The following is an 18,303-nucleotide window of genomic DNA, read 5'->3' on the forward strand; positions in this document are numbered from 1 at the left end:
CTTCAGGATGCCGTTCTCTTCAATATGACAATGATTGACCATCAAACTCAGTGCCCTGTTCCTGCTTTCTCCCCCATAACCTTTGATCCCTTTAACCTTTAGAACTATATCTAAACCGTTAATGTTTTGATTAACCTCTTTCTGTGCCAAAGAATTCCACAGGCTCACCACTCTCTGGGTGAAAGTTTCTAATGATCCCTGAAGCAGTGGGCATGAGTAGCAGCCCAATTTCCCTGGTGGGTCATGACAGAGAAAACACGCCATACCATGAGACAAGGTGGGAGAATGACAGCACATGAGTTGTTGTAGGTGACAAACACAGACGTGACATGGGATGAATGGTCTTTCTCAGTTCTGTAATTCTGTGTGGTCCATCTAACCTGCCCAATAGCACCATAAACCCATTCCTGATGAAGAGCTTATGCTCGAAACGGGGATTCTCCTGGTCTTCAAATGCTGCCTGACTGGCTGTGCTTTTCCATCACCACACTCTTCTATATAAACCCTTCCCTAGGCCATAGAGCAGTATAGGCCCTTCGGCCCTCGATGTTGCACTGACCTGTGAAACCAATCTGAAGTCCTTCTAACCTACACTATTCCATTCTCATACATATGTTTATCCAATGACCATTTAAATGCCTTTAAAATTGGTGAGTCTACTATTGTTCCAGGCAGTGTGTTTCACACCCCTACTGCTGTGAGTAAAGAAATAACTTCTGACATCAGTCTTATATCTATCATCCCTCAATTTAAAGCTATGTCCCCTCAAGTGAGCCAGCGCCATCTGAGGAAATAGACTCTCACAATCCACCCTATCTAACCCTCTCATCATCTCATATATCTCAATTAAGTCACCTCTCAACCTTCTACTCCCTAACGAAAACAGCCTCAAGTCCCTCAGCCTTTCCTCATAAGACCATCCCTCCATATCAGAAAACATCCTAGTAAATCTCCTTTGCACCCATTCCAAAACCTCCACATCCTTCCTAAAATGCGGTGACCAGAACTGCACGCAATACTCCAAGTGTGGCCACACCAGAGTTTTGTACAGCTGCAACATGACCTCATGGCTCCAAAACTCAATTCCTCTACCAATAAAAGCTAACACACCATAGGCCTTCTTAACAACCCTATCAACTTGGGTGGCAACTTTCAGGGATCTATGTACGTGGTCTCCAAGGTCCCTCTGCACATCCACACTACCAAGAATCTTTCCATTGACCCAGTATTCTGCCTTCCTGTTATTCTTCCCAAAGTGCATTACCTCACATTTAGTTACATTGAACTCCATTTGCCACCTCTCAGCCCAATTCTACACTTAATCCAAGTCCCCCTGCAACCTGTAACATTCTTCCACACTGTCCACTATTCCACCGACTTTAGAGTCGTCTGCAGATTTACTAATCCATCCACCTGTGCCTGCATCTAAGTTATTTATCAAAATGACAAACAGCAGTGGTCTCAAAACAGATCCTTGTGGCACACCATGAGTAACCGGACTCCAGGCTGAATATTTTCCATCAACCACCACTCGCTGCCTTCTTTCAGAAAGCCAGTTTCTAATCCAAACTGCTAAATCACCCTCAATTCCATGCCTCTGCATTTTTTCCAAAAACCTACCATGTGGAACCTTATCAAAGACTTTACTGAAGTCCATGTAGACCACACCAACTGCCCGACCCTCATCTACATGCTTGGTCACTTTCTCAAAAAACTCAATGAGGTTTGTGAGACATGACCTGCCCCTGATGAAACCATGTTGACTATCTGAAATCAAATTGTTGCTTGCTAGATGATTATAAATCTTATCTCTTATAATCCTTTTCAAAACCTTTCCTACAACAGAAGTAATGCTCACTGGTCTATAATTACCTGGGTCATCTCTGCTGCCCTTCTTGAACAAGGACACAACATTTGCAATCCTCCAGTCCTCAGGTACTAAACCTGAAGACAATGACAACTCAAATATCAAAGCCAAAGGCTCTGCTATCTCCTCCCTAGCTTCCCAGAGAATCCTCGGATAAATCCCATCCAACCCAGGGGACTTTTCTACTTTCACTCCTTCTAGAATTGATAACACCTGTTTGTAACTAACCTCGATCCTTTCTAGTCTAATATCTCGTATCTTGTTCTTCTCCTCTACAATATTCTCCTCTTGCTGAGTGAAAACCGATGAGAAATGTTCAATTAGCACCTTTCCGATCTCCACAGGGTCCACACTCAACTTCCCACTTCTGTCTTTGACTGGCCCTATTCCTACCCTAGTCATCCTTTTATTCCTCACATACCTATAGAAAGCTTTAGGGTTCTCCTTCATTCTATTTGCTAAAGACTGCTCATGTCCTCTCTTTGTTCTTCTTAACTCTCTCTTTAAATCCTTCCTAGCTGATTTGTAACTCTCCATTGCCTCATCTGAACCACTCGTTTCATCATCACATAAGCCTCTTTCGTCCGCTTAACAAGAGATGCAATTTCTGTAGTAAACCACGGTTCCCTTACCTTACCTTACCTTACCTTACCCACTGAAGTAAGGCTCACTGGCCTATAATTACAAGGGCTGTTTCTCCTCCCCTTCTTGAGCAAGGGCTATCCTCCAGTTTTCTGACATTATTCCCGTAGACAACTCACAACTCCCCGCACAACCTTCCCACTACTGTTCTTGATTGGCCCTAAACTTACTCTAATCATTCTTTTATTCCTGATAGACCTATAGAAAGCTTTAGAGTTTTCCTTGATCCTACCTGCCAATGACTTCTCATGTCCCCTCCTGGCTGTTCTTAGTTCTCTCTTTAGGTCTTTCCTGGCTAACTTGTAACTCTCAAGTGCCCTAACTGAGCCTCATGTCTCATCTTCACATAAGCCTTCTTCTTTCTCTTGACAAGAGATTCAACTTCCGAAGTAAACACAGCTCCCTCACTCAACCACTTTCTCCCTGCCTGACAAGGTACATATGTATCAAGAACATGGAGTAGCTGTTCCTTGAATATGCTCCATATTTCAATTGTGTCCTTCCCCTGCAGTTTCTTTCCCCATTCTATGTGTCCTAATTCTTGCCTAATCACATCATAATTACCATTCTCCCTTTCCATCATTAAAGTAAACATAACCGAATTGTGATCACTATCACCAAAATGCTCACCTACCTCCAAATCTAACACCTGGCCTGGTTCATTACTCAGTACCAAATCCAATGTGGCCTCACCCCTTGTTGGCCTGTCTACATACTGTATCAAGAAACTCTCCTGCACACATTTGTCAAAAATTGACCCATCTAAAGTACTCGAACTATAGTATTTCCAGTCAATATTCAGAAAAGTGGGCGGCACGGTGGCACAGTGGTTAGCACTGCTGCCTCACAGTGCCAGAGACCCGGGTTCAATTCCCGACTCAGGGAACTGACTGTGTGGAGTTTGCACATTCTCCCCATGTCTGCGTGGGTTTCCTCCCACAGTCCACAGTCCAGTCAGGTGAATTGGCCATGCTAAATTGTCCGTAGTGTTAGGTAAAGGGGTAAATGTAGGGAAATGGGTAGGTTGCGCTTCGGCGGGTCGGTGTGGACTTGTTGGGCCGAAGGGCCTGTTTCCACACTGTAAGTAATCTAATCTAAAAAAAATTAAAAACTACCCTGTTACCTTCGCTCCTATCCAGAATCATCTTTGTTACCCTTTCCTGTATATCTCTGGAGCTGTATAAAACTTCCAACAGGGCAACCTTTCCTTTCATGTTTCTAACCTCAGCAGATGAGTCTTCAAATGTCCTTTCTGCCATGTAATACTACCCTTGACTAACAATGCCACGCCTCCCCCTTTTACCACCTTTGTTGTTTTTACAGATAGAGAAATCTATAAATGTGGAAAATTTCTGATATGAGTCAGACGTTGAGATTATTCAAAGAAGTGAAATTAATTTACCATTAACTGTTAACATGACAGAGTATTTTGTAGATTTTCCATCTGATGTTGTTGCTTCGAGTTCATATATTCCTTCATCACTCAGCTGGATATTTTTCAGCAATAACTCCAATTTGGAGTGGGAGAAATTCACTCGGTTTTTAAAAGAATCTGAGATATATGGGATGGGGGAACTGGGTGAAAATATGAGGATGGATCTTACTGTCTCATTTTGAATTACTCTCCACTCCAAACTAAACACTTCGTTTGGCTGACTGATGTTTTGCATCATGGGTAGGAGTACAGTTTCAAAAATCGTTCCATGTATTGTTTTCTGTTGGGCAGCTGCCAGCACTAACCTTCTCCCTTCAAAAGAAAGAAAAATATTCACAAAGTAAGAACATATTACACAGAACAATCATCTCTCAAAATTTCTATTTCAGTAATTGATAAAATCTGACCTAATTTTCTACTCTAATTGTTCAGAACATCAGAGGTAGGTTCTTTACACAGAGAGTTGTGAATGCATGGAATGCGTTACGAGCGGCGGTGGTGGAAGTGAAGTAATTAAGGACATTTAAGTGACTGCTGGACATGCACATGGATAGCAGTGAGTTGAGGGGTGCATAGGTTAAGTTACTATATTTTACATTAGGATTAGGTCTCGGCACAACATCGTGGGCCTAAGGGCCTGTTCTGTGCTGTACTTTTCTACGTTCTATGTAATTGACAAGAATTCCCACAGAGAGAAGTGCAATTCTCTTATTACAACATTAATCCTCACTAAAATACTAATACTGCAGTACTCATTAAATACCAAAAGTGTAGATAGAGGCCACTCAGTCCATCGAGGATCCACCGACCCTTTGGAGAGCATCCTATCCTGTCTATTTCCATAATCCTATATTTCCCATGGCTAATTCACCTAGCCTGTACATCCTTGGATTGTAAGGGCAATTTAACCTGACAAAGCTATGTATTCTGCATGTCTTTGGACTGTGGGAGGACCAGAGCCGCTAGAAGGAACCCACACGGACACAGGGAGAATGTGTAAGCTCCTGACAGTCAGTCACCCAAGAGTGGGATTGAATCCAGGTCCCTGGCAGGAGTGATAAACACTGACATATCATGTTGTCTGGTGAGGGAACAGAACTTCTTTAGGAGAAAGGTCATTGAGTGATGGTGAGGTGTGACTGGTCAGAGCTGAAGTGGGGATGTGTGAAAGGCTATGGTTGGTGACAAGGATTAGTTTAGGCCAGGATGTGGGAAGAAAGGAGATGGGAGAGGGAGAAGGTGGGAGAGGATGGTGGGGGGGAGGGGATTGACGGAGATGGGGAAGAATATAGAGCAAGCAACATTGAACAGTACAGATTAGTACAGGTCCTTTAGCCCTTGATGTTGTGTCAGCCTTCTATCCTACTCTAAGATCAGACTAACCTCCAGACCCTTCATTGTACTATCTTCCATATTCCTTTCCAAGAGTCACTTCAATTTCCCTAATGTATCTGACTCTACTACCACTGATGACAGTGCATTCCACACACCCACCACTCTCTGAGTAAAGAATCAACCTCTGACATCTCCCATAAACCTTCCTCCAATCACCTTAAAATTATGTCCCCTCATGATGGCCACTTCCGCCCTGGGAAAAAGTCTCTGGCTATCCACTCTATGCCTCTCATCACCTTGTACCCCTCTATCAAGTCACCTCTCATCCTTCTTTGCTCCAATGAGAAAAGCCTAGCCCCCTCAACCTTTCTTCATAAAACATTCTCTCCAATCCATGCAACATCCTGGTAAATCTCTTCTGCCCCCTCTCTAAAGATTCACATCTTTCCTATAATGAGGCAACCAGAACTGAACACAATATTCCAAGTGTGGTCTAACCAGGGTTCTAGAAAGCTGCAACATAACCTCACGGCTTTCGAACTCTATCCCTCTGCTAATGAAAGCCAACACACCCATATGGCTGCTTAACAACCTTATCAACTTGGGTAGCAACTTTGAGGGATCTATGGACATGGACACCAAGATCCCTCTGTTCCTTCACACTGCCAAGAATCCTACCTTTAACCCTGTAATGTGCGTCAACTTTGACCTTCCAAAGTGAATCACTCCACACTTTTCTAGGTTAAACTCCATCTGCCTCTTATCAGCCCAGTTCTGCATCCTGTCAATGTCCCATTGCAACCTAAAACAGCTCTCGACACTATCCACCATTCCACCAATCTTTGTGGGGATGGAGTCGGGACCGGGAGAGAAGAGGGGTGGACTAGCTAGGCAACAGCTGGGTGACTGGTTGTGGGTTCTCCTCTGTTCTCCAGAGCAATGCTCACACCTCCCCCCTCCCCCTACCCTCGGTACTCCAACCCAGGTCATGACACAGGGATCCCCTCATCTCCAGTCATCCTTCCACACACCCAGTGGGCCCTGACTCCATCTCATAACCTTAATGATCATCAGAATCTCTCTAAACCCCTGCCTCATTACCCTAACCCCCTGCCTTGTCTCCCTAACCCCCGTCTTGTCTCCCTAACCCGCAATCTCGTCTCCCTGACTCATCTGTCTCATCTCCCTGATCCCTTTGTTTCATCTCTCTGACACCCCCTTTCGTCTCCCTGATCCCTTCGTCTTATCTCTGTGAAACCCCTCCATCTCATCTCCTTGAGCACTCTCTCATCTCCCTGACACCCCAATTTTGACTCCCTGACTCCCCAATCTCGTCTCCATGATGTGGATGTGGTCTACCTAGACTTCCAAAAGGCCTTTGATAAGGTGCCTCATGGGAGGCTGCTGAGCAAGGTGAGGGCCCATGGTGTTCGAGGTGAGCTACTGGTATGGATAGAGGATTGGCTGTCTAACAGAAGGCAGAGAGTTGGGATTAAAGGTTCTTTTTCGAATGGCAGCCGGTGACAAGCGGTGTCCCGCAGGGTTCAGTGTTGAGGCTGCAGCTGTTCACGTTATATATTAATGATCTGGATGAAGGGACTGGGGGCATTCTAGTGAAGTTTGCCGACGATACAAAGTTAGGTGGACAGGCAGGTAGTACTGAGAAAGTGGGGAGGCTGCAGAAGGATCTAGACAGTTTGGAGGAGTGGTCCAGGAAATGGCTGATGGAATTCAATGTGAGCAAATGCGAGGTCTTGCACTTTGGGAAAAAGAATGGAAGCATAGATTACTTTCTAAACGGTGAGAAAATTCGTAAAGCCAAAGTACAGAGGGATCTGGGAGTGCTAGTTGAGGATTCTCTAAAGGTAAACGTGCAGGTTGAGTCCGTGATTAAGAAAGCGAATGCAATGTTGTCAATTATCTCAAGGGGGTTGGAATATAAAAGCACTGTTGTGCTACTGAGACTTTAAAAAGCTCTGGTTAGGCCCCATTTGGAGTACTGTGTCCAGTTTTGGTCCCCACACCTCAGGAAGGACATACTGGCACTGGAGCGTGTCCAGCGGAGATTCACACGGATGATCCCTGGAATGGTAGGTCTAACATATGAGGAACGGCTGAGGATTGTATTCATTGGAGTTTAGAAGGTTAAGGGGAGATCTAATAGAAACTTACAAGATAATACATGGCTTGGAAAGGGTGGACGCTAGGAAATTGTTTCCGTTAGGTGAGGAGACTAGGACCCGTGGTCACAGCCTTAGAATTAGAGGGGGTAAATTCAGAACAGAAATGCAGAGGCATTTCTTCAGCCAGAGAGTGGTGGGCCTGTGGAATTCATTACCGTGGAGTACAGTGGAGGCCGGGACGCTAAATGTCTTCAAGGCAGAAATTGATAAATTCTTGATGTCACAAGGAATTAAGGGCTACGGGGAGAATGCGGGTAAGTGGAGTTGAAATGCCCATCAGCCATGATTGAATGGCGGAGTGGACTCGATGGGCTGAATGGCCTTACTTCCGCTCCTATGTCTTATGGTCTTATAACCTTCTTATTGTTGCGCTGTAGATCATGTATGTGTGCATTTATCGGACATAGGGCTGAGCCAGCATTTATTGACAATCCCTTAAAGCTTATTCAGATATTTAGAGTCCCCACAAGCTGAGGGTCTAGAGTGACACGTGGGTCAGACTCAGTAAGGACAGTACATTTCCTTCCCTAAAGGACACAGTTTAAAAATAAAGGGTAGGCCATTTAGAACAAAGTTGAGGAGAAACTTCTTCACCCAGAGAGAAGTTGATATATGGAATGCTCTGCCCAGGAGGCAGTGAAGGCCAAGTCACTGGATACTTTCAAGAAAGAGATGGATAGAGTTCTTAGAGATAGAGGAATCAAGGGTTATGGGGATGAGGCAGGAACAGAATACTGATTGTGGATGATCAGCCATGATCATAATGAATGGTGGTGCTGGCTCGAAGGGCCGAATGGCCTACTCCTGCACCTATTGTCTATTGACAGTTGTGAAGTAGATGCTTTTCTTCCTAAAGACAGTCAACATCAGTTACATGATCACAGTCGCATCAGCTCTTTATTCCAGATTTTATTGATTTCAAATGTCATGGTCTACCACAGGCCCAGAACATTAACTTGAAGTTCTGGATTACTAGTCCAGTGACAGTATCACTATTCAATACCTCCTCTGTATAAATGGTCACGTTGCCTAAAGCTCCACCTTTCTTCATGACCTGGGTAACATCTTCCTTGATAAAGACAGCTACAAAGAATTCATTGACTATATCAGACATGACTCCTACCTTTATGTGTAATGTCCTTAGTAATTCCTAATCAGCTCTATGCCTTTTATATTTCTTTCACTATTTAGATAGCTATAGCTTCTTATTGTTTTTAGCTGCCAATTACTTTTCATGCTCCCCCTTTGTATTGCTTATTTTCTTTTACACCATCACTTTCAAACTTCCTGACACCTGACTACTTTTTCTTATTTTTTCTGTCCTCTGTCATCCACGGAACGATGGATTTATTTTTTACCCTTCCTTTTCAGAGGGAATGTACTTTAACTTTGCCCAAAACATCTTTTTGAAGGTAATCTGTTCTTATGTTTGTGTATTTCCCACAAAACTTTGACTCAACTCTGTCAAGCTCAGATCTGTTCTTGCTCCAATGGCTTTCCCTGAATTAATTATTCTCAGTCTCATTGTCCATCATCTTTTTCCATAGTCAACCTAAAATCTGAGTCAATACCTCCTTAATACTGACTCCCATCACTCACTGTTCTGTATGTGACTCACATCAATTCTGTCCCATAACATAACTGCAGCTACTCTCTTGCCCCATCACTTACTGCTGTATACAGTCCAACTATGCTGTACTTGGGACTCCTTCACACCGAGGACTAGATTTGATCCCATTCCTTCCTGCAGTACAGGTGACTCAGTTGCTCTCTTGACTTCATGTGACACTGTTCAACACTGATCTATATGTGACTCCTGTCCCACACTGGTCTGCACATAACTCCTATCACTCACCATTCCACAACAGAGTCCTTTTCCTCCCTAGTCTACATATAAGTCCTGTCCCTCTCTGTTCTATACAGGACTGTTGTGCCTCTTGCTTTCCTTGTGGCTTTTGCCCCACTTTGGCCCATACGTCACTCCAACTCCACGTTAGTTTATTCTTGACTCAGACTTCTGTTCCTCTCTATCCCTCCCTGTCCGTCTATCCCTCTCAGTTTATACATAACTTCTATCTTTCTTGCATCTCCATGTGACTCCTGTCCTAATCTGACCTACACATGACACCCTTTCCTCTCTTGTATATAATTCTGGACTGTCTACAGATATATGTGACTCCTGTTAAACTCTAGTCTGCAGGTAACTCCTGTCCCTCTGCCAACTCCACGTGACTCCTACCAAATCTGATCTATATGTAACTCTTGCCGCTCTCCAATCTATTCTTGACCGCTCAATTTCTTCAGTTGAATCATGACTCTTGTCCATTTCAAGTCTATGTCTGATTCCTGCCCCTAACTGTTCCATACGTGTTTCACATCGCTCTCTCATTCAAACAGAACTCCTGTCCAATTCTGATCTATATGCATTGCCGATCCCTCACTGCTGTAAAGGTAACTCCTATACGTGATTCCTGTCCCACCATGGTCTACATATGATCCCATTCCTTCATGCTGTACAGGTGACTCCCTTCCCTCTCTCTGTCTTCATGTGACACCTGTCCAATACAGATAGAACATAGAACACTACAGCGCAGTACAGGCCTTCAGCCCTTGATGTTCCACCAACCTGTGGAAGCTATCTGAAGCCCATCTAACCTACACTATTCCTTTTTAGAACATAGAACATAGAAGAATACAGCGCAGTACAGGCCCTTGGGCCCTCGATGTTGCGCCGATCCAAGCCCACCTAAACTACACTAACCCACTATCCTCCATATACCTATCCAATGCCCTCTTAAATGCCCATAAAGAGGGAGAGTCCACCACTGTTACTGGCAGGGCATTCCATGAACTAACGACTCGCTGAGTGAAGAACCTACCCCTAACATCAGTCCTATATCTACCCCCCCTTAATTTAAAGCTATGCCCCCTTGTAATACCCGACTCAATACGCGGGAAAAGGTTCATACTGTCGACCCTATCTAACCCCCTAATCATCTTGTACACCTCAATCAAGTCACCCCTAAACCTTCTTTTCTCTAGTGAAAACAGCCCCAAGTGCCTCAGTCTTTCCTCATACGATTTTCCTTCCATACCAGGCAACATCCTGGTAAACCTCCTCTGCACCCGTTCCAATGCCTCCACATCCTTCCTATAGTATGGCGACCAAAACTGCACACAATATTCCAGATGCGGCCGTACCAGAGTCTTATACAACTGCATCATGACCTCAGGACTCCGGAACTCAATTCCTCTACCAATAAAAGCCAGTACGCCATATGCCTTCCTCACCGCACTATTTACCTGGGTGGCAACTTTCAGAGATCTGTGTACATGGACACCAAGATCCCTCTGCTCATCCACACTACCAAGTATCCGACCATTAGCCCAGTACCCCATCTTTTTGTTATTCTTCCCAAAGTGAATCACCTCGCACTTAGCTACATTGAATTCCATCTGCCACCTTTCTGCCCAGCTCTGCAGCTTCTCTATATCCTGCTGTAACCTGCCACATGCTTCCTCACTGTCAACAACTCCTCCGACTTTCGTGTCATCCGCAAACTTGCTCACCCAACCTTCTAACCCCTCTTCCAGGTCATTTATAAAAATGACAAACAGCAATGGTCCCAAAACAGATCCTTGCGGAACACCGCTAGTGACGGCACTCCATGAAGAAACTTTGCCATCAACTACTACCCTCTGTCTTCTTCCATCCAGCCAATTCCTAATCCAAACCTCCAACTCACCCTCAATGCCATATCTCCGTATTTTCTGCAGTAGCCTACCATATGTCTATCCAATGACTATTTCAATTATACGTATGTGAGTCCTGTCCCTCTCAGGATTACACATAACTCCTGCTCCTCACTACATTATAAGACACACTATCCTTCTCTGATCTATCCGTAAATCCTGTCCCAATCTGCTCTACATGTAACTCCTGTCCTTCCCTGCTCAATATGAGACCCCTCCCACCATGGCCTAAATTAGTTCCTATTCTTCCCTACTCTACAGGTGAATCCAATTCCTCTCCTGAATTCACATGACATCTGACCAACACCAGTCTATATGTGACTCCTGTCCCTCTCTTGTCTATTCTTGACTGCTTTCTTCAGTCAAAGCATGACTCCTGTCCATCTCAAGTCTATGTCTGACTTTGCTCCTATCTGTTACAAACGTATCTCCTGTCCCTCTCTCACCCATATGTGACTCCTGTTCACTGCTGATCAGTACATGTCTCCCACCCACCTCTGGTGTATTCGTAACTCCTGTCCCATTCAGGTCTATATATCATACAGTCTCTCTCTGGTTTAAATGAGGCTCCCACATATGATTCCAATCCCACTCTAATCTATTCTTGACTCATGACTCCAGTTCCTCTCTCTGCCTCCCTGCCCGTCTATCCCTCTTAGTCTATAAGTGAAATTCATTTGTCTTGTATCTCTGCATGACTCCTGTCCTAATCTGAACTATATGTAACTCCCTTTCCTCTCTTGTCTATATGTGACTCCAGACCATCTCTTGACTATATGTGATTCCAGTCCAACTCTGGTCTATAGGTAACTCCCACTCTCTGCTAACTCCACGTGACTCCTTCCAAATTTGATCTATATGTGACTCTCTTGTAGATACGTAATTCCTGTCCCATGAATCCTGTCTCTCTTTAGTCCACACATGTCTCCTCTCCCACCCTGATCTATACCTGAACCCCAGTCCCTCTCCTGACTTCATGTGACATCAGTCTGACTCTGATCTATATGTGACTCGTGTCCTTCTCTGGTCTGCAGATGCGTTCTGCCTCTCTCTCCTCTACAAGTAATTGTTGCCCCTCTCTGCTCTACGTGTGACTTTGATCCCACTCTATTCTTGGTTCCTGATTCTCTCCGGTTGATTCAAGATTCCTGACCAATTTTAGTCCGTATGCAACTCTTGCCCAACTCTGGTCTACAGGTAATTACCGTGCCTTTCCCAACTCCATTCCTGTCCTAATCTGATCTATAAGTGACTCCTGTCCATCTTTTATCGACATGCGATTCCCATCTGTCTCTTATCTGTATATGAGTCCTGTCCCACTCTGCTCTACATGTGACCCTCATCCCACTCTTGTTTACACCTGATTCCTGTCCCAGTCATTCCTATCCTTGACCCCTGTCCCTCTCTGTTCTATACATGACTCTGAACCATCTCTGATCTCTACAGGACTCTCGTCCCCTTGAAATGTGCATGACTCCTGCGCCTCTCCACTCTACAGGTGACTCCTGACCCTCTCTGCTTTACATGTGACTCCTGTCCTCCTTGATATACATGGGACCCCTGTCCCACTCTGCTCTCCACATGAGTCCTGTCCCTTTCTGGGCTACATGAGATTCTCTGCAGTGGAGGGTCTAATCTCAGTGTGGAGTTGATGTTTGGATCTGGCTCTAGGCCACAGCATTATCAGTTCCTGTTCAATGCTCGTTTGTGGGTTTTAGACCCTGTCACTGGCAGCAGCTGACACCCACAGACATATTTCTTACTCAAAGTAAACCCATAGTTGAACAGGAAAAACAAAGCTGAATACTGAGAAAACAGGAAGTGAAATGTAAGCTCGGGTCTGACCATTAAACCACAAAAGCTGTTGTCAGAATGCATTGTGTCTTTGAGGGCAATTTCTTCTCTGTCCTCTGTTTTGGGGTTTGCTGTACTCGTACCTCCAAGTCCTTTCACCTGAATATTCTCTCACTGTGGACTATCGGTTTTCGTGCTCCCTGTGGTCAATGTATTGACTTCTGATGTTATCCCCTGTGACCCATGGCAAAGGATAAATAAATCACATTAGTCAAAATGAAGAGGTCATGTCAATTGTTTCAGGACTGCAATAGCGGCCTTTTCTCAGAAAGTCCGATTATGTAAACACTCAAAGAATGCTGTGGTTAATTCAAAAGTTTATTTTTTGAAACATTGTCTTGAATACTTTTAAGGCAATGCTAGGTCAATATTTGATAAACAACACAGTAAAAGGTTATCGGAGATATGCAGGAATGTGGAGAAATCAAAACTGCTCAAAGGACTGAACAAAGAATAGTACAGATGATGCCTTTTTAAAACTAAAAACCTTTATCCCTGCACGGTCCATATCCCTCTATTCCCTGCCTATTCGTTGTCTGTGTAAATGCCTCTTAAACATTGCTACTATATCTGCTTCTACCTCCTGCTTCCCTGGCAGCCTTTTCCAGGCACCTTTTTCAGTCTGTGTAAAAGACCTGTCTCAATATCTCCCTGAAACTTTCCACTTCTCACCTTAAACCTAGGCCCACTAGTTTTTGACATTTCAACCCTGAGCAAAAGACTCCAACTATCCACCCAATTCATGCCTCTAATAATTTTATAAACTTCTATCTGGTAGCCCCTCAGCCACTGATCCTCAAGTGAAAACAATCCAGGTTTGTCCAACTACTCCTTATAGCTAAAGCTCTCCAATCTAGGCAACATCCTGGACAACATCTTACATCTTCTCCAAATTCTCCACAGCCTTTGGCACAAGAACTACACAAACTCCAACTGTGGCCTAACTAAATCTGCAATATGACTGGTTCACTTTTATAGTTAATGTTTTGACCAACGAAGGAAAATACGCTGTATGCCTTCTTTACCACCTTATCCACTTGTTACCACTTTCAGGAAGTTACAGACTTGGATTCCAAAATCCATTTCTTGGGGGGGGTTTAAACTAACTCTGCAGGGGCATGGGAACCCAGATTGTAGCTTCAGGGTGCAGGGCCTGGAGTGTAGGGAGGTTAGGAACATGGCATCAATTTCCAAGGAGGGTGCCTGTAAACAGGAAAGTGGCTTGAAGTGTGTATACTTCAATGCAAGAAGTATACGAAATAAGGTCGGTGAACTTGCAGCGTGGGTTGGTACCTGGGACTTCGATGTTGTGGCTATTACGGAGACATGGCTAGAACAGGGACAGGATTGGCTGTTGCAGGTTCCAGGATTTAAATGTTTTAGTAGGGTCAGAGGTGGGGGTAAAAGAGGGGGAGGTGTGGCATTGCTTGTCAAAGATAGTATTACAGTGGTGGAAAGGACGATGGATGAGGACTTGCCATCTGAGGTAGTTTGGGCTGAGGTTAGGAATAGGAAAGGTGAGGTCACCCTGTTAGGAGTCTTTTACAGGCCTCCTAACAGTCCTAGAATCATTGAAGAAAGGATAGGGAAGGTGATTCAGGAGATGAGTGACAATAATAGGGTGGTTGTTATGGGGGACTTTAACTTTCCTGATATTGATTGGGAAAGCTATAGCTCAAGTTCGTTAGATGGGTCAGTGTTTGTTCAATGTGTGCAGGAGAGTTTCCTGACACAATATGTAGACAGGCCAACAAGAGGTGAGGCCATACTGGATTTGGTTCTGGGTAACGAACCAGGCCAGGTGTTAGAATTAGAGGTAGGTGAGCACTTTGGGGATAGTGACCATAATTCGGTGATTTTTACTCTCGTGATGGAGAGGGATAAGTGTGTACTACAGGGCAAGAGTTATAGCTGGGGTCAGGGAAATTATGATGCGGTGAGGCATGACTTCGGATGTGTGGCTTGGAAAAGTAGACTCCAAGGCAAGAGTGTAAATGATATGTGGAGCTTGTTCAAGGAGCAACTATTGAGTGTCCTTGATAATTATGTACCTGTCAGGCAGGGAGGAAAGGGTCGTGCGAGGGAGCCGTGGTTTAATAAGGAATTGGAATCCCTTGTTAAATGGAAGAGGGCGGCCTATCTCAAGATGAGACGTGAAGGTTCAATTGGGGTGATTGAGAGTTATAGGGTAGCCAGGAACAACCTGAAGAGAGAGCTAAGAGCAGCAAGGAGGGGACATGAAAGGTCCTTAGTCGGTAGGATTAGGGAAAACCCTAAGGCTTTCTATAGGTATGTTAGGAATAAAAGAATGACTAGGGTAGGAATAGGTCCAGTCAAGGACAGTAGTGGGAAGTTGCGTGTGGAGGCGGAAGAGATTGGGGAGACACTGAATGAATACTTTTCTTCAGTATTTACTCAGGAACAGGGCATTGTCGTCGATGTGAATACTGAGTCACAAATAAGTAGAATGGATGGCTTTGAGGTATGTAGAGAAGAGGTGTTGGAAATCCTGGAAAAGGTGAAAATAGATAAGTCCCCTGGGCCTGATGGCATTTATCCTAGGATTCTCTGGGAAGCAAGGGAGGAGATTGCAGAGCCATTGGCCTTGATTTTTATGTCCTCTTTGTCTACAGGAGTAGTGCCAGAAGACTGGAGGATAGCAAATGTGGTTCCCTTGTTCAAAAAGGGGAGTAGGGATAACCCTAGTAACTATAGGCCGGTGAGTCTCACTTCTGTTGTGGGCAAAGTCTTAGAGAGAATTGTAAGGGATAGTATTTATGCACATCTGGATAGGAATAATGTGATCAAGGATAGTCAGCATGGTTTTGTGAAGGGCAGGTCGTGCCTCACAAACCTTATTGAATTCTTTGAAAAGGTGACGAAGGAGGTTGATGAGGGGAAAGCGGTAGATGTGGTATATATGGATTTTAGTAAGGCGTTTGATAAGGTTCCCCATGGTAGGCTACTGCAGAAAATACGGAGATATGGCATTGAGGGTGAGTTGGAGGTTTGGATTAGGAATTGGCTGGATGGAAGAAGACAGAGGGTAGTAGTTGATGGCAAAGTTTCTTCATGGAGTGCCGTCACTAGCGGTGTTCCGCAAGGATCTGTTTTGGGACCATTGCTGTTTGTCATTTTTATAAATGACCTGGAAGAGGGGTTAGAAGGTTGGGTGAGCAAGTTTGCGGATGATACGAAAGTCGGAGGAGTTGTTGACAGTGAGGAAGGATGTGGCAGGTTACAGCAGGATATAGAGAAGCTGCAGAGCTGGGCAGAAAGGTGGCAAATGGAATTCAATGTAGCTAAGTGTGAGGTGATTCACTTTGGGAAGAATAACAAAAAGATGGGGTACTGGGCTAATGGTCGGATACTTGGTAGTGTGGATGAGCAGAGGGATCTTGGTGTCCATGTACACAGATCTCTGAAAGTTGCCACCCAGGTAAATAGTGCGGTGAGGAAGGCATATGGCGTACTGGCTTTTATTGGTAGAGGAATTGAGTTCCGGAGTCCTGAGGTCATGATGCAGTTGTATAAGACTCTGGTGCGGCCGCATCTGGAATATTGTGTGCAGTTTTGGTCGCCATACTATAGGAAGGATGTGGAGGCACTGGAACGGGTGCAGAGGAGGTTTACCAGGATGTTGCCTGGTATGGAAGGAAGATCGTATGAGGAAAGACTGAGAGTTGAAACTTTATTGCTGGAACAGCACAGCAGGTCAGGCAGCATCCAGGGAACAGGAGATTCGACGTTTCGGGCACAGGCCCTTCTTCAGGAATGAGCAGAGAGTGTTCAGCAGGAGAAGATAAAAGGTAGGGTCTCTCTAGAAAGACTGAGACACTTGGGGCTGTTTTCATTAGAGAAAAGAAGGTTTAGGGGTGACTTGATTGAGGTGTACAAGATGATTAGGAGGTTAGATAGGGTTGACAGTGTGAACCTTTTCCCACGTATGGAGTCGGGTATTACAAGGGGGCATAGCTTTAAATTAAGGGGGGGTAGATATAGGACTGAAGTTAGGGGTAGGTTCTTCACTCAGCGAGTCGTAAGTTCATGGAATGCCCTGCCAGTAGCAGTGGTGGACTCTCCCTCTTTATGGGCATTTAAGCGGGCATTGGATAGGTATATGGAGGATAGTGGGTTAGTATAGGTTAGGTGGGCTTGGATCGGCGCAACATCGAGGGCCAAAGGGCCTGTACTGCGCTGTATTCTTCTATGTTCTATGTTCTATGTTCTATCTCGAAACCAATGCTCCTAAGGTTCCTGTCACTTACTGGATTCTTTTCTCTTCAATTTGACTTCTCAACATGTTTCATTTCACACGTGCCCAGCTTGAACTCTATATGCCATTTCTCCACCCAACTTTCTAACTGATCTATATCCTAACTCCAATGATTTTTATATCAGGTTTATTAATCAGGTTTCCTAGATTTATATTCAAATCATTTATATTACAAAGCAACAGAGATCCCAGAACTGATCTTTGTGGAATGCCACAGGTCACATATTCCAATCAGAAAAACATCCCTCCACAACTACCCTCTGTCTTCTATGACCAAATTAATTTTGTACCTATCTTTCTGATATACCTTGGATTGCATATGATTTTATCTTCTGGACCAGTCTACCATGGAATGCTTTAGTAAAGTCCATGTAGACAATGTTCACATACCTATCCTCATCAATCACCTTTCTCAAAACTTCAGTCAAGTATGTGAGATAAGAATTCCCCTGCATAAAGCATTACTGATATTCTGAATAAGTCTATTCTTCTCCAAATGCAAGTAAATCCTGTCCCTAAGAATCTTCTCCAATAATTTCTCTACCAGTGACGTAAGGCTCACTGACCTATAATTTCCTGGATTATCCCTATTACCCTTCTTGAACAAAGGAACAACGTTGGCTATTCTGCAGTCTTCTGGGATCTCACCTGAGGCAAGTGGACATAAAGATCTCAGTAGTTTCTTCTCTTGTCTGTCTCAGTATCCTGGGATAGATCCCATTAGGACCTGGGGACTTATATACCTTAAATGTTTTTCAAGACATCCAACGCGTCTTCCTTCTTATTATTGACATACTCTGGAATATCAACATATTCCTTCCTAATCTTACAATCATCTATGTCCCACTTGATGAATACCAATACAAAGTACTCACTAATGACTTCACTCACTTGTTTTAGCTCCATACATAATTTTTCTCCTTTACTCTTAAATAGACCTCCCTTTCCCTCGCTACCC

General features: G+C 44.3%; 1 protein-coding gene across 1 annotated transcript in view; it reads right to left on the reverse strand.

Annotated features, from left to right (window-relative positions):
* The window catches only part of LOC122547962 (V-set and immunoglobulin domain-containing protein 1-like), an 82,923-nt gene that overhangs the window by 40,515 nt on the left and 24,105 nt on the right, over positions 1-18,303 (reverse strand). The window contains exon 2 of the mRNA XM_087978809.1: positions 3,912-4,256. Within this exon, the coding sequence (XP_087834935.1) occupies positions 3,912-4,256 (345 nt within the window). The remainder of the gene's footprint in view (positions 1-3,911; positions 4,257-18,303) is intronic.

This window comes from Chiloscyllium plagiosum, unplaced genomic scaffold (genome assembly GCF_037043375.1).
Source record: "Chiloscyllium plagiosum isolate Xiang-an unplaced genomic scaffold, Cpla_swu_hap1 HiC_scaffold_35, whole genome shotgun sequence".
NCBI lineage: Eukaryota > Metazoa > Chordata > Chondrichthyes > Orectolobiformes > Hemiscylliidae > Chiloscyllium > Chiloscyllium plagiosum.